Raw genomic sequence first — 13,490 nt, 5'->3', positions numbered from 1 at the left:
ATTATTGGAGTCAATTCTACTGCAAAGCCTCTTGCAGATTGCAGATGAAGGACTAGGCAAGCACACAATTGAAAAATAATAATAGCCAAGTGACAGGATTATAGAAGAATTACTGGAAGAATTATGTCTTAAAATCAATATAGAAACGTTAATGGAACGAATGAATAATATATGCAATAATAAATCATTTAGGACAACAAAAGAAGTTGGTATTCTATCTATCTATCTATCTACTACAAATATAACCTTTCCAGACACAGGACAATAGTTTAACATATAGACAACCCAAACCCATGGATAATATCATTTATCATGAGTTACCTCCATCTCCATCATCAGATCCTTTAAAGCTTGGCTCCTTTAACATGTCCAGCTCTGCAAGCATCCGAACATAGAGAGCATTGTGACGGAAGGAAGGGTAAAACTTTTCATCCCGCAGCATGATGTCATATACCTTGTCGGGAAAAAAACAACAACATGACACAATATGCAGGTATCAGACAGAATACACATACCAACTGTTAAATATCAGTGACAGCAGAATGTGAAGAAATGCAAAAGTGGACCTGTATTTATTTTCATGCTTTGCACATTCCTTGACACAATCAGGTGTAAACAGACTACTACTACCAAAAAAAAAAAAAAAACAAAACACTAGAAAAAACCATTGCTGGAAGACTTCACAAACAAACATACAGAGGCATTATTTCATTCACTGGGTACCAGAATAGATTTTCTCAAGCAATAATACAATTTTTTTTCCTTTTAAAGAGATCCTTTTGCAAGATCAAACATTTTACGAAAAATCTTCCCATATTATTAAAGGTGCATTTAACGTATTTTATACATGGGCTTCATCTGGAAAAGCCTTTCATGTGTAGACATCCAAAAGCCCTGAGACTGTTGCTGGGCACCCCCATCTTGGATGTGATGTCAGAAGCACCAACAGACCCAGAACTGTCATTCAAATAACACCATAGAGTAGGGATGCACCAATACGGATACAGAGTATTTTCACGAGTACTTGTGAAAATTCTCCCAATACGAAAACTTTGCGGTGCAATTTGCGTCCATACAAAATGGATGGGTGAAAATCACACTGCACAGAATCACATGCGATTTCAACAGGAATGCAGTGTGATTCTGGTCCAAATCGCATGCGTTTTCCCCCACCGCTCCTGCGTGTGTGAACCCAGTAAAGAAAGCAAAGGGGCATGTAGTGCAGCAATAGGCAATTTATTAAAGTGTTATAACAACTCACAAAGTAAAAATCTAGTCCAATCCATATCTGCAGTGTTCCCATCCCACTGATGATGGCAAACCACGGCTGCTGGAGGTGCTCACAGAGCTGGAGAAGATGTTTGGCTGTCAGCCCCTAAGCTGACATCACTTCAGCGCTATACCTACAGGAGTCCCGGAACTTCTCCTTCAGCCCTGTGAGATATACTTTCCTATCTACTTACTAATGCTAGCAGTATGAGGAGTATTGCAGGTTTTTTACCTGCAATTTTTTTAGGATGGTGACAGGGCCTTCAAGCCAGTGTAATGAATTCATGTGTTTTTGCTATTAGCTGTAACCCTGAAATTTATTGTAATCTGAAAACATGATAAACGCTGTAATACACATGGGAAACAATTTGTATTTTTATTCAGCATTTCTTTGAAAGGGTCAATTCACCTAATCCAGATATTTAAGTTTTGGGGAATAATTCCCGCTTGCTTCTTTTATCCTATCCACCTTGGTGCAGTGCCAGGCTATCGCTTTTTTTTTTTTTTTTTTTATGGGGATGGCAGCACAGAAGCAAAATTGGCAATCTCTAGAGGTCTCTTGCTATAAAAAGAAAAGTAAGATTCCAGGAGATTTCACCGATGGAGCCCCATAACCGGTAAAAGGCTAATCAGCGAACCACTGGTATCTATCTGTAACTGAATTGTCAGCTTAGGAGATCAAATCTTCAGCCGGATCAGGTAGTGGAATTCTAGAATTCACAATAAATAGACAAAAATGTAGGCCAACAACTTACCTTCCTCTGGACCTCATCAAAGATCTCTGGTGTTGGGTCTTCACTGTTTAACATTTCTTCCAGTTTTGCTAATAAACAATCATCAATCTGAACTCTGGGTGATGCCTATCGTCAAGAACAGTAAGAAAATGCTCATTATTTTTGATCCTTTTTTTTTATCTTTATAAAATAATTTCATACATGAGGAATAAGCACTACAATTTCAGGATTTGCCACAGACATTGAACAGCTGAAGAGTGCTGAATATAGGAGAAAGATCAATGCCAAGAAAATACATTAGGGTCCCATTCACACAAACTGTGCAGCAGCTGTGTGTCCTGGCTGCAGTAAGTCTGTGGTAGGGAGCGTGTGGTGCGTGTTTCAGTGCATCACACAGTTGTTTTTTAACTCAATTGTATTTGAAGTGCACAAAAGTGATTCTTCATTCATGTTACTGTACAGCAGTCCGGTGTGCTGCTGTACAGTGACATGTGATCCTGTCCAGTGCGCTGCAATAAAATGCAGCATGTCTGCGTTATATTGCAGATCACTGCAGCGCAACTCCAGGCTGAACTGCTTTATGAATAGGACACATAGAAAACAATTGTTTACTGTGTGTCCTAGCTGTGACTGGCGTTCTTCCAGCACAGAAAAAAGGCTAGTCTCCATGGTATGTGTGAATTGGCATTTAAAATGTTTGCCACCGATATGTTTGCTATAGTGATGTGTCTAACACTTCAGTGACGGTTGTTTGTATCACAGCACTCTGAATTAAAGGGATGCCTGTGTGTACAGTAAAATTTGAGCACTCCATACTTTGTATCTATAAAAATGCACATAGGAGGAGGAGGAGACTAAAAATAAAAAAATACAACAAATCTATTTAAATGGGTATTTAGGGTAGAGTAATTCAGGCATTTTTAGCAAAAATAGGGTCCTGCAGGTTTATTTAAAATTAAAGTTATTCTAATATTAAAAAGAAAACAAAAAAAAAAACCAACATGTTATACTTACCTGCTCTGTGCAGTACTTTTGCACAGAGCAGCCCCGATCCTCTGCTTTTTGGGTCCCCCGCTGGCGGTCCTGGCTACTCCCCCCACCGAGTGCCGCAGTCTCTTGCTTTGGTGTCACTGGAGCAGGTTTGCTCCTGAGCCATACTTCTGTGAATGGACACTGCTTGGACCTGCCCCCCCCCCCCCCGACCTCTTCTCACTTGCTGTGACACCCTATGGCTCCCACTGCTGTGTCAGCCAATGAGGAGAGAGAGAGACCTGGGAGAGCCGCTGCTCTCATGCACATTGCTGGATCGAGATTGGGGCTCAGGTAAGTATAAGGGAAGCTGGGGATGAAGCTGCACCCAGAAGGTTTTTTACCTTAATGCATAGAATGCAATAAGGTAAAAACCTTCTGCATTTAGAACTACTTTGACATAATATACAACTGCCACAGCAGACACTATACAATATCATGCTAGTAAAATGACCAGTTTCCATTTGCAACCAGCTTCGACTTTCTACTCTCTCTCTCTCTATATATATATATATATATATATATATATATATATATATATATATATATATATATATATATATATATATATATATATATATATATATATATATATATATATATATATATATATATATATTGGAAGTGGAATTACACTTACATATATATAAGAGATCAAAAACTTCTACAAGTGTTAGAAGCACTACTTACAGCATGCAGTTCTTTTTCTGCATACTGGAAAATCTCCAAACCAAAAATGGCTCTGAAGAAGAGGTGATACCCCTTGAAACGTGTTAGCCTTTGTAGACCTGTGTGGCTTCTTTCTGTGGTAAGAAGTTAGGATTTCTGCACTAACATACTTGTTTTTGAATTGCATTGAAGGGCTTGTTTTTTCACATTGGTTTGTGAGTATAATACTTGTTTTAATGTATTAAATGAGTTAATTAGTTATATGGGTTAAAAGTAATCCCACAAAAATTAGGTCAGTGAGATAAAAACCTTTGCAAAGGGAGAGGAGGGAGGAGGGAGGAGGAGGAGAAACTAGGACAATACAAAAAACACAATGGTATAAGAAACCTCCAAAATAACATGATAATATTGCAGCTTAAAGAAAAAAGCAAGTTTCTATCAAGGAAGAATAGAAACAAGAAAGTAGTAATCAAACAGGATACAGGTTTTGGAATTCAGCACAACTGTAAAAAACACCCAGGCCAAGTGGAGTTTTCACACTTATATCCTTCAAATTAGGAAAAGATGTTCTGGTTTTAACACTGTAATGCCTATAGGACACCAAAAGACGGGAAAACATACCTTTTCTGATAAATACTGATCAAATACGCCAAGCGCGGCACTTCTTAAAAGATCCTTTGTTTGATTGGTCTGGTGTTTCCCATCTCGCTGCCGACTATGCAACACCTCCAGCTGCTGCTGTGCTGTCACCCGGTATCCCTCCACCGTAAGCCAGAAGAACAGATGTGCCTGCCCTCCTGTTTGCTGCATAAAATCTGCATTAAAACGGGGAAACTAGGTAAGTCAAAAGGTCAGATCCACATTTATATTGAGAAGACACAAATGAACAAATGGTTCTATGACAAAGTAAAATGGCATGCTATTTATTACTTTGTTACTAGACTAATGGATGCTTACATGTAAATAAGTGTGTATGCGTGTGCACACGTCACTCGACATCCAGAGTCAGATACTATTTTGAAACTAGTAGTTTCTACACTGCTTGAAAAAAAAAATAGAGGAGCAATTTCTCCTGTACTGGGGCTCATTCAAAATGAATGAGCTGAGGCAACATGTGATAAACCATCTTCCAGCATATGTGTTGGTGCAATGCAACCCGGTGCAAATGGGTCCAGAGAGCAACAGGCAGAGATGAGGTGGGAGAGAGTGACAGAGAAAAAAAAAAATCCGGCATTTTCCAATTACTCCAATGGCTCTGTATAGCCAAGAATACAGGAACATTTGTTTCTTATAATGTGTCCTAGAGATAAGAAGAGACTAAATATGTCCTAAAGCACAATGATCAAATCTGAGTTTAATAATCCGATTATAACGGTCTGGAATTAGGAGGACCACATGAGCAGCTGAGTGACTGTTTAATTGCTACAAAAAACAGCTGTTTGGATATCACTGTTTGTAAACACTTAATTTTACTATATGGCGGGCAGTATCCCCTCTCGTTCTGGGACTATGTCATTGGACTTTGCCCCATTGTCACAACTCTCGTGCCCCTGCAGGTGTGCAGCATGGCGATCACACCATGTTCCTAGGACAAGCTGCGACCCCGATGTCAGTAAAGAGCTGATGACGCGGCTCTTTACCCGTGTGATCGGCTGTGTCCAATCCCAGCCGGTCACATGTAAACATGGAAGTGACGTTTATCGGCTCTCCTCGCCTCACACAGAGAGAGCAGATTAGCGGCATCTCCTCGCAGGGGAGACCTGTACAGGTAATCAGGGCACTAATCATCAGTAAAGCCCCAGCAATGCCACCTATCAACGAGGCATATTAGTGCTGCCTAATCAGTGCTCATCAGTGTAAAAGAAAAATTACTTTATTTACAAAATTTACTGATAGACTAAGAAAAACTTCTTTTTTTTTCCTTTTTTTCAAATTCTTGGTCTTTTCTTCGTTTTTAGCCACGGCACAAAGCTCTGAAGGAATGGCATTATGAGCCGCTTTTACACACCAATCTACATCCAGAATAATAAAGACACTCTCCACATGTGGAGATAGAAATTGAGACAGAGCTTCCAATAGTGTAAAAACACCTTAAGGTAATCGGTTTATTAAAAGTAATGCACTTACATCATAAAGTATTTAAATTGCCTTGTTAAAATTCTGCTTTTAACAAGGCGATTTTGAATCCCAAAGAGATTTTCATTATGCACCATTATGACTTTCTAGGCCCTGGCATCATAACAACCACCTGGGTGATCCTGACATTCTCTTGTATTTCGTTATTGTGAGTGGTAACACTATAACAGCTGTTATGCTGCCATTCTCAGTGTGCATGCTCTGAATCTTCTCTGTTAGGAAGCCATTTACTTCCTCATTTGGGCTCCGGAAGTCGCCCCTCAAGACTTTGTTGGCTTGCTGAGCAGCTCCAGCAAGCTGAACGACATCCACTCTCTCCCCTGCTCGGTCTCACATGAGCAGCTATTATGGCTTGTTGAGCAACTGCAGCAGAAATGATTGATGGAGGTTTCTTCTGCCCTGCTAGCCATCCCACGTGATTCACAATGCATAGGTTTGTGAGGTGAGTAATAGGGCCCAGGCTACGTAAGGGGTGACCATAGTATATAGCAGTGAAAAAAAAGGTATTTTAGCATTTAAAAAAATAATTTTTTAGGTATAGTATTTTTAAATATTTTAACATTTTGAGATGTGCTATAGACTGTTGCTTACATTGTGGTATTAGTGGCTGCTTTATATGAAATACTGGAAATGGGTTTAAAAATCTCAAAAATCCAAGGAGCCATGTCGACTAGAAATTGTGTCCTGGCGCCTGGGCTTTTGTCAGCCCATTCACTGTTGCAGCAATGCACAATTTGTATTGCCAGCCATGCAGGTCGTTTTACATTAAGCCCTGTCGCAGCAGGGCTCACTTGTAAGGTGGGAGCATATGGGTGGCTCCACCGCCGCCCAATTGCTTCCAAACACATGGGTTACTTTCAGTGGAGCACAGAGAAAACATGCAGGGTCTAAAAGAGCCTCATTAAAGAGAACCTGTCACTAAAAAATGTATTACATAGGGACCTTTTGACACGCACAAACTGGCTCCTAACCTTTTTAGCTGGCTTCTAGAGTCAAAGCAAATTTGTCAAGCCCTGGTTTAAAGACATGTTAAAGAAAACCTATATTTGTGAAATATAGAGGCTGCCAATGAGGGCCTCTCCCTATGAAAATGTTAGCTGTCTGGCTACCTTGCTGATCTACTGACTTCCAAATATTGTTTACTAGTCCCAACTAGTGATTTAATGACTGCTTAAAGTGTAATCTAAAACTCAATTTTTTTTAGTTATGGAAACTGTAAGCAATGATTAACACACCTGTCAGGGTTTTCTTTCTGCTGCCAATTTCCAGTAGGGGAGAATTCCCTTCACTTCCTGTCCCAGTGACACAACAGGAAGAGAGTGGAAATCCCTCCAAAAGAGGGGAAATTCCCTATTAGGCAGTTCTCACCAGAATATATGTGTCCCCATTGGAAGATTTCCCCTGACCTGTTCTTGCGACAACTATAAATGTTTGGATGTCCCATCACTTTCTGTACCAGAAACAAGAGAAACACAGAGATGATGTTCTCCCCATTGGGGACACAGACAGCAATAGGAACTTGTCAGGGGTACTTAAAGTGTTTGTTAACCCGTATATGTAAAGCACTGCCAGCCCCTCTATTATAGGCACGCATAGCACACTGCATTAGTCTTTTATAAAAACGAGGCTTATAAATACTGTTTTAGAGTGATCTTCAGGCCGTTAACATGACTCGCGGCTGCAGTATACCTCCGATACATGGATACTGCAGGAGGGGCCGAGATCTTCCTCGAACGAGAGCACATGGCCACTCATCCCCTCCTGCAGTAGCCCTGTAAACCAGCCGAAAGTCACGTGACCGGTCTGAAGATCGCACTAAATCGGTATTTACAAGCCTCGTTTTTATAAAAGATTTATACAGTGTGCTATGCCTGCCTATAATACAGGACTGGTAGTGACCTTTTGTAATTTTTTATTTGTACTAATAGCACCAAGGGGGGTAGGGGGCAGAGACAGGGACACAGACACAGAGCTGACAGGCAGGGAGGTGGAGAGAGGAGAGCTGAGAGCAGGGCTGCGGATGACAGAGAGACGTACACTGACAATGGTGGTCAGGGCTCAGCAGCCCTGATTTTCGCGGTCAGCGCAGAGAGGGGGATACAGGAAGTGGCAGGTTCAGGGGTTTTTTTTTACAGTTTAGAGAGGGGCAGATTACACAGCACAAGCACTGTGTTGTTCAATCTGCTTTAAGGGACCAGGATCTGTATTATAATTTTTTTTTTTTGGGTTAACAAAAACACTTTAACACGTCCATACTCTGTCCAAAACAGCTCCATGTACACTTCAAAGGAGGGCTGTAAAAGTACAGTTATCCTATAAATCAAAGACAGCAAAAGAACTATCATTTTCAGAAACAGGTCAGTAGGCTCCTGGGTATCTTCCGGCCTTCCTATAAAAGAACATTCTGTTGCCAAGTACTTACACTTAATCATTTTACCTTGAAAGTAAAACATAAAAAACAAATGCAGTTTGACGCATAGGTCAGGCTGCATATTACAAATACACAAAGCAAGCCCAGCCAAAAATGTCAGTGTCAAAATGCATATATATATATATATATATATATATATATATATATATATATATATATATATATATATATATATATATATATATATACAGATTTCAGACATTTAAACACACAAGCCCCAGGCTACATTCACACCAGCAACTTAAGCCAATGTGAACTGCAGGGATCATCTGGTTTCTGCTGCTGTGAGTGGCTAGATGTGGTTGCTGGCAGCTGCAGCTATGCACTGCCGTCTGCACAGCTAGTGATCACCACAGGTAATCGCTAGTTCTGTGCATAACCGCGAATAGCTGTGGCTGCTGGCAACTTGTCATTATAGTGATTGAGGTTAGCATCTGCACCTAGCCGCTTACAGCAACAGCAGGAATCAGAAGATTCATGCCACTGTAATTTGCAGAGTCCGAAATCGCCGATGTGTAGCCTTAAGCTGGGCATACACCAGAAGAATTCCAAAATTCAATTGAAATTCTAAAAAGCTGTTCTTTAGAGCGTTCTAACGTGTCGTCGTTAAGGCAACCAATTTAATTTGAAAGACCTTAAAACTTCAACCAGACCAGATACTTGAATGCACATTACATTATAGAGAAATTTTCTCATGTGCAAATCATGATGGAAGCTGATTTTACTTACCCATAAAAAACTGTAGTGCAACGTTGTGTACAAGAATTTTGTCCAGGGGGACTGTGCAAAGTTTTCCAAAGTTTGCAGTCAACTTCACAGTATCAATTTCCTGTACAAAGGATACAATATGGTGTTAGTCTGCACAAAATGGCATTTAAGGCAGCAATTGTTCATAAGCTTTGAAAACTACAGTTCGATAAAAACAATTATTTTGAGGGCCCATTCTAACATGTCTGCTTTGGTGCATGAATGCACATGCATTAAGTCACATCTGAACATTATAATAAGCAAGCTTATTTTGAATGGGCAGTCAATGCTTGAGAGCAGAAGGAAAACATACTTGTACTATTTTATCTAAGGCAGCGCACAACACAACACACAGTATAATCATGATTTTGCTGTCTGCTGCAATGCAGGTGTGTTGTTTAGATGTTCTGGTGTCCCATTCAAAACGAATGGCACCGCATGGCATGTAGCATGCTTTACTGCAAGCAATGGTACTAATATTAAGAAGCAGACTGAGGACATGCAGTAAGGATTAGGTAAACAGCTGGGTTATTTTCCCTTGTCTATACTTTGAATTCAATTATTAAAGAAAGTGAAATTAGGCATTTTAAGGCATTTTTATTAAATGACTTAAAACTTCTTTGAAACCCATACTCTGCATGGAAATTGGGTGAACTTGCCATTTACAATTGAACTCCAAGCACAGATTAAAAAGGCACCCCATCAATATTAACAACCTTAAGTAGTAAATTAAAATTTGCTTAAGTAGCATACAGAACAGTTCTGACTTGAACATCTAGCACCGCTTGAATCTTATTTAACCACTTACCCCGACCGGCCACTGTATATATATATATATATATATATATATATATATATATATCTCATTTCTTTGAAGATGGATATCTCGGTAACGGCAGCAGCTGCTGCCACAACCGAGGTATCCATCTTTTATTGCCGGTGGTTCTGTGTACGATAATGGTGGTCTCTGCGGCGGATTCGCCGCGAGATCACCGTTATCGGTGGCGGGAGAGGTGCCACCCGCCGCTTACCGGAGCCGTCGGTATCGGGACCTGTCATGTCCGTGGTATGGAGACGAGTGAGGGGAAGATGGCCCCCACCCGTCTCCATGCCATAGGAGGGCGGAAGCGATGTCATAACGTCAGCTCCGCCCATATGTCTTAAAGGCATATTTTTTTGTTGTCATTTTTTTCAAATTATGACATTTTTTTTTTTTTTTTTTGCAATTAAGTCCAAATATGAGATCTGAGGACTTTTTGACCCCAGATCTCATATTTAAGAGGACCTGTCATGCTTTTTTCTATTACAAGGAATGTTTACATTCCTTGTAATAGGAATAAAAGTGATCCAAATTTAAAAAAAAAAAAAAAAAAAAAAAAAAACTGTGAAAAAATAAATAAAATAAAGTAAAATAATTAAGAAAACAACAAAAAATTTTTTTTAATGCGCCCCGTCCCGACGGACTCGCGCGCAGAAGCAAATGCATACGTGAGTAGCGCCCACATATGAAAACAGCAGTCAAACCACACATGTGAGGTATTGCCGTGACCAGTAGAGCGAGAGCAATAATTCTTGCCCTAGACCTCCTCTGTAACTCAAAACATGCAACCTAAAGAATTTTTTAAACGTCGCCTATGGAGATTTTTAAGGGTAAAAGTTTGACGCCATTCCACGAGCGGGTGCAATTTTGAAGCATGACATGTTGGGTATCAATTTAATTGGCGTACTTATTATTGGCTAACTTTACTGTTGTCTTATTTTTTTATTCAAAAAAGTGAATTTTTTCCAAAAAAAGTGTGCTTATAAGACCACTGCGCAAATACGGTGTGAAAAAAAGTATTGCATTGACTGCCATTTTATTCTCTAGGGTGATAGAAAAAAAACAATATATAATGTTTGGGGGTTCAAAGTAATTTTCTAGCAAAAAAAACTGTTTTAAACATGTAAACACCTAAAATCCAAAACGAGGCTAGTCCTTAAGTGGATAAAAGTCACCAAGCTGTAGGAATGTACTGTAGCAGTGTCCATTCCATGTAATGCCAATGCAAGGAACACATTTCATGGCCTGCAGTTAACCTTTACAATGGGAGGAAGGCATTAGAAGAACAGCAAGCATTAAGTGAAAACTTGGAAGATACGTTTTATTGGCATCACCTGCAAAAGACTATGGCATGCAGGCTGAGATATGGCCAACACATGCACAAAAATTTTAAAAAATGCAGTATATACCCAATTTCAGAGCACCAATCGGTTCTCACATGATCGGCTGGCTTTCTCCTCTCCCCATCTGACAGATGCAGCGGGCAGGGCAGAGATTCCCTCACTGATGTCAGTCAGGAGAGGAGGAGAGAGCCGGCCGATCAGCGCTCTGAAATGAGGTATATAACTGCATTTTTTAAAAAATAAAAACACACGCACACACAGGAGCACATATCAATAGGAGACAAGGAGGATTATATATGATATGAAATGTTATTTCAGCAGCAGGAGGGGAGGGGACGGGCCCTGATACAGGAGCAGACAGGCAGGGAGGGGGGAGGGAGGGTGGAGAGGAGGATAGGAGTGCTGCGGATGATGGAGGCACGTAAACTGACCACAGTGTCAGGGCTCAGCAGCCATGATACACCGTGGTCAGTTTACAGAGGGAAGGACATAGCCAGGCAGGATCAGCCAGGTATTTTGGGTGTTACACGGGGCCAAATTACACAGCACAAGCACTGTTCTGTATAACATGCTTTAAGGGAACAAGGTCCATTTTATTTTTTTTTAGGTTAAGAAACACTTTAAGGTAGGTATAATGCTTGTGGCCCAATGATTAGGTCTATAAATGGTCACAATTGCCTGGAGTTACACTTTTAAAAATGTAGCAGTTGATTATCTCAACTTGAATTGGGTCAATGAATGGCACTTTTAAGGAATCAACGCGATATTGAAAAATTACAGCATTATATAAACTTTTATTGTTATGCTTTGTCATTTGTTATAGCAGACATTGTCGATTATATGATAGATATTGTAGACTATTTTTTATGATTCTATATATTTTACTGAGCACAGACAGCACAGGAACGTCCCCATACTAATTCTTATAGTATGCTTTAAATCTTTAAAGAAAAGACCTAATCAATGAAGAATGCCATCTGAATGTATGGATAAGGTCTCCTCTCTCCCAAGTTTGTGATCCCAATGATACTGGGAAACAGCACATGTATCTGTTTAAATACTACAAGTGTCCCCGCACTGTGGTGTGCTCAAATGAATTTAAATAAAATTTTGACTGCTGCAAGAAAAAGGTGTGTATTCCTATATGAATTAGTATGGGACGTTCCTGCGCTGTCTGTGATTGGTAAAATATATAGAATCATAAAAAATAGTCTACAAAGTCTACCATGTAATCAACAATGTCTGCTCTAACAAATGACAAATCATAACAATAAAAGTTTATATAGTACTGTGATTCGTCAATATCGCAACGACTGCTTTAAAGTGGCATCCATGCAGAAATATATGACAAAAGTGATGAAAGTGCTGTGCTCCCCTTCCTCTTGTGCCCTCACTCACCAGCTATCCATGTAAAGATCGCCTGTACTGGTGAAATATATCTTTCATAGATGTGTCTTTATCCTCCTCCACACATCCCCAATAGTTAGACATACTCATAGGATAAGAAATAGAGCATACATGGCATGATATCGTTAAAACAGTTTTTATTATAAAATAATATCCACTTACATGTTGGTCTTTCATGACAAGCCTATAAAACGCAGTGCAATCTGCGGTTTGCGTTCCACAATCCAAGAAATGATGTCACCAGAAGTCTCTGTACCTAATGGATTTCACTCCACCCCGGGAGTCTCATTAGTACGTCTAACTATTGGGGATGTGTGGAAGAGGATAAAGACACATCTATGAAAGATATATTTCACCAGTATAGGCGATCTTTACATGGATAGCTGGTGAGTGAGGGCACAAGAAGGGGAGCACAGCACTTTCATCACTTTTGTCATATATTTCTGCACGGATTGCACTTTAAAGGAATCATTGCAATATTGAAGAATCACAGCACTATATAAACTTTTATTGTCATGCTTTGTCATTTGTTATAGCAGACATGTATCCTTTTATAGGGGGTAACAAAATGACTAAAAGACCTACCTCCAAGTATTTAATAAATTATGTAATAGTGGCCTTGTTAATATTTTTCAAATCCATATTACATTTTCATTTATAAGGTGGCCAGTTAACAGTCTAACATCATGCAGATAAGCATCCGGACTGTAAAGTGATTTGTTATATGTTCAAATATGAATAATTTGCATTTCCTTGCGGGAATCTATTACTGGCATAGGATAATAAGAGGTGCCAAAAAGTAACTGGCAGGGAGAGATGACACACTAAAGAGAATAATAATTCTACCAAGTGCCTAACTTTTGAGGGAATATCTATTTTAAGTAATATAATTTCTATTGATTTGG

The 13,490-nt window shown here is 39.6% G+C and overlaps 1 protein-coding gene across 2 annotated transcripts in view; it reads right to left on the bottom strand.

Moving 5' to 3' along the window:
- Positions 1-13,490, bottom strand: part of SNX13 (sorting nexin 13) — a 240,366-nt gene that overhangs the window by 63,001 nt on the left and 163,875 nt on the right. For both annotated transcript variants that reach the window (XM_073630078.1, XM_073630079.1), the window contains exons 12-15: positions 8,998-9,097; positions 4,323-4,516; positions 2,025-2,129; positions 322-454 (exon numbers count right to left, since the gene is read on the bottom strand). In XM_073630078.1, coding sequence (XP_073486179.1) covers positions 322-454; positions 2,025-2,129; positions 4,323-4,516; positions 8,998-9,097 — 532 coding nt within the window. The remainder of the gene's footprint in view (positions 1-321; positions 455-2,024; positions 2,130-4,322; positions 4,517-8,997; positions 9,098-13,490) is intronic.

Source organism: Aquarana catesbeiana, linkage group LG05 (assembly GCF_042186555.1).
Source record: "Aquarana catesbeiana isolate 2022-GZ linkage group LG05, ASM4218655v1, whole genome shotgun sequence".
Classification (NCBI taxonomy): domain Eukaryota; kingdom Metazoa; phylum Chordata; class Amphibia; order Anura; family Ranidae; genus Aquarana; species Aquarana catesbeiana.
Note: the sequence above shows the minus strand (reverse complement) of the source record. Positions and strands in the feature narration are given on the sequence as shown.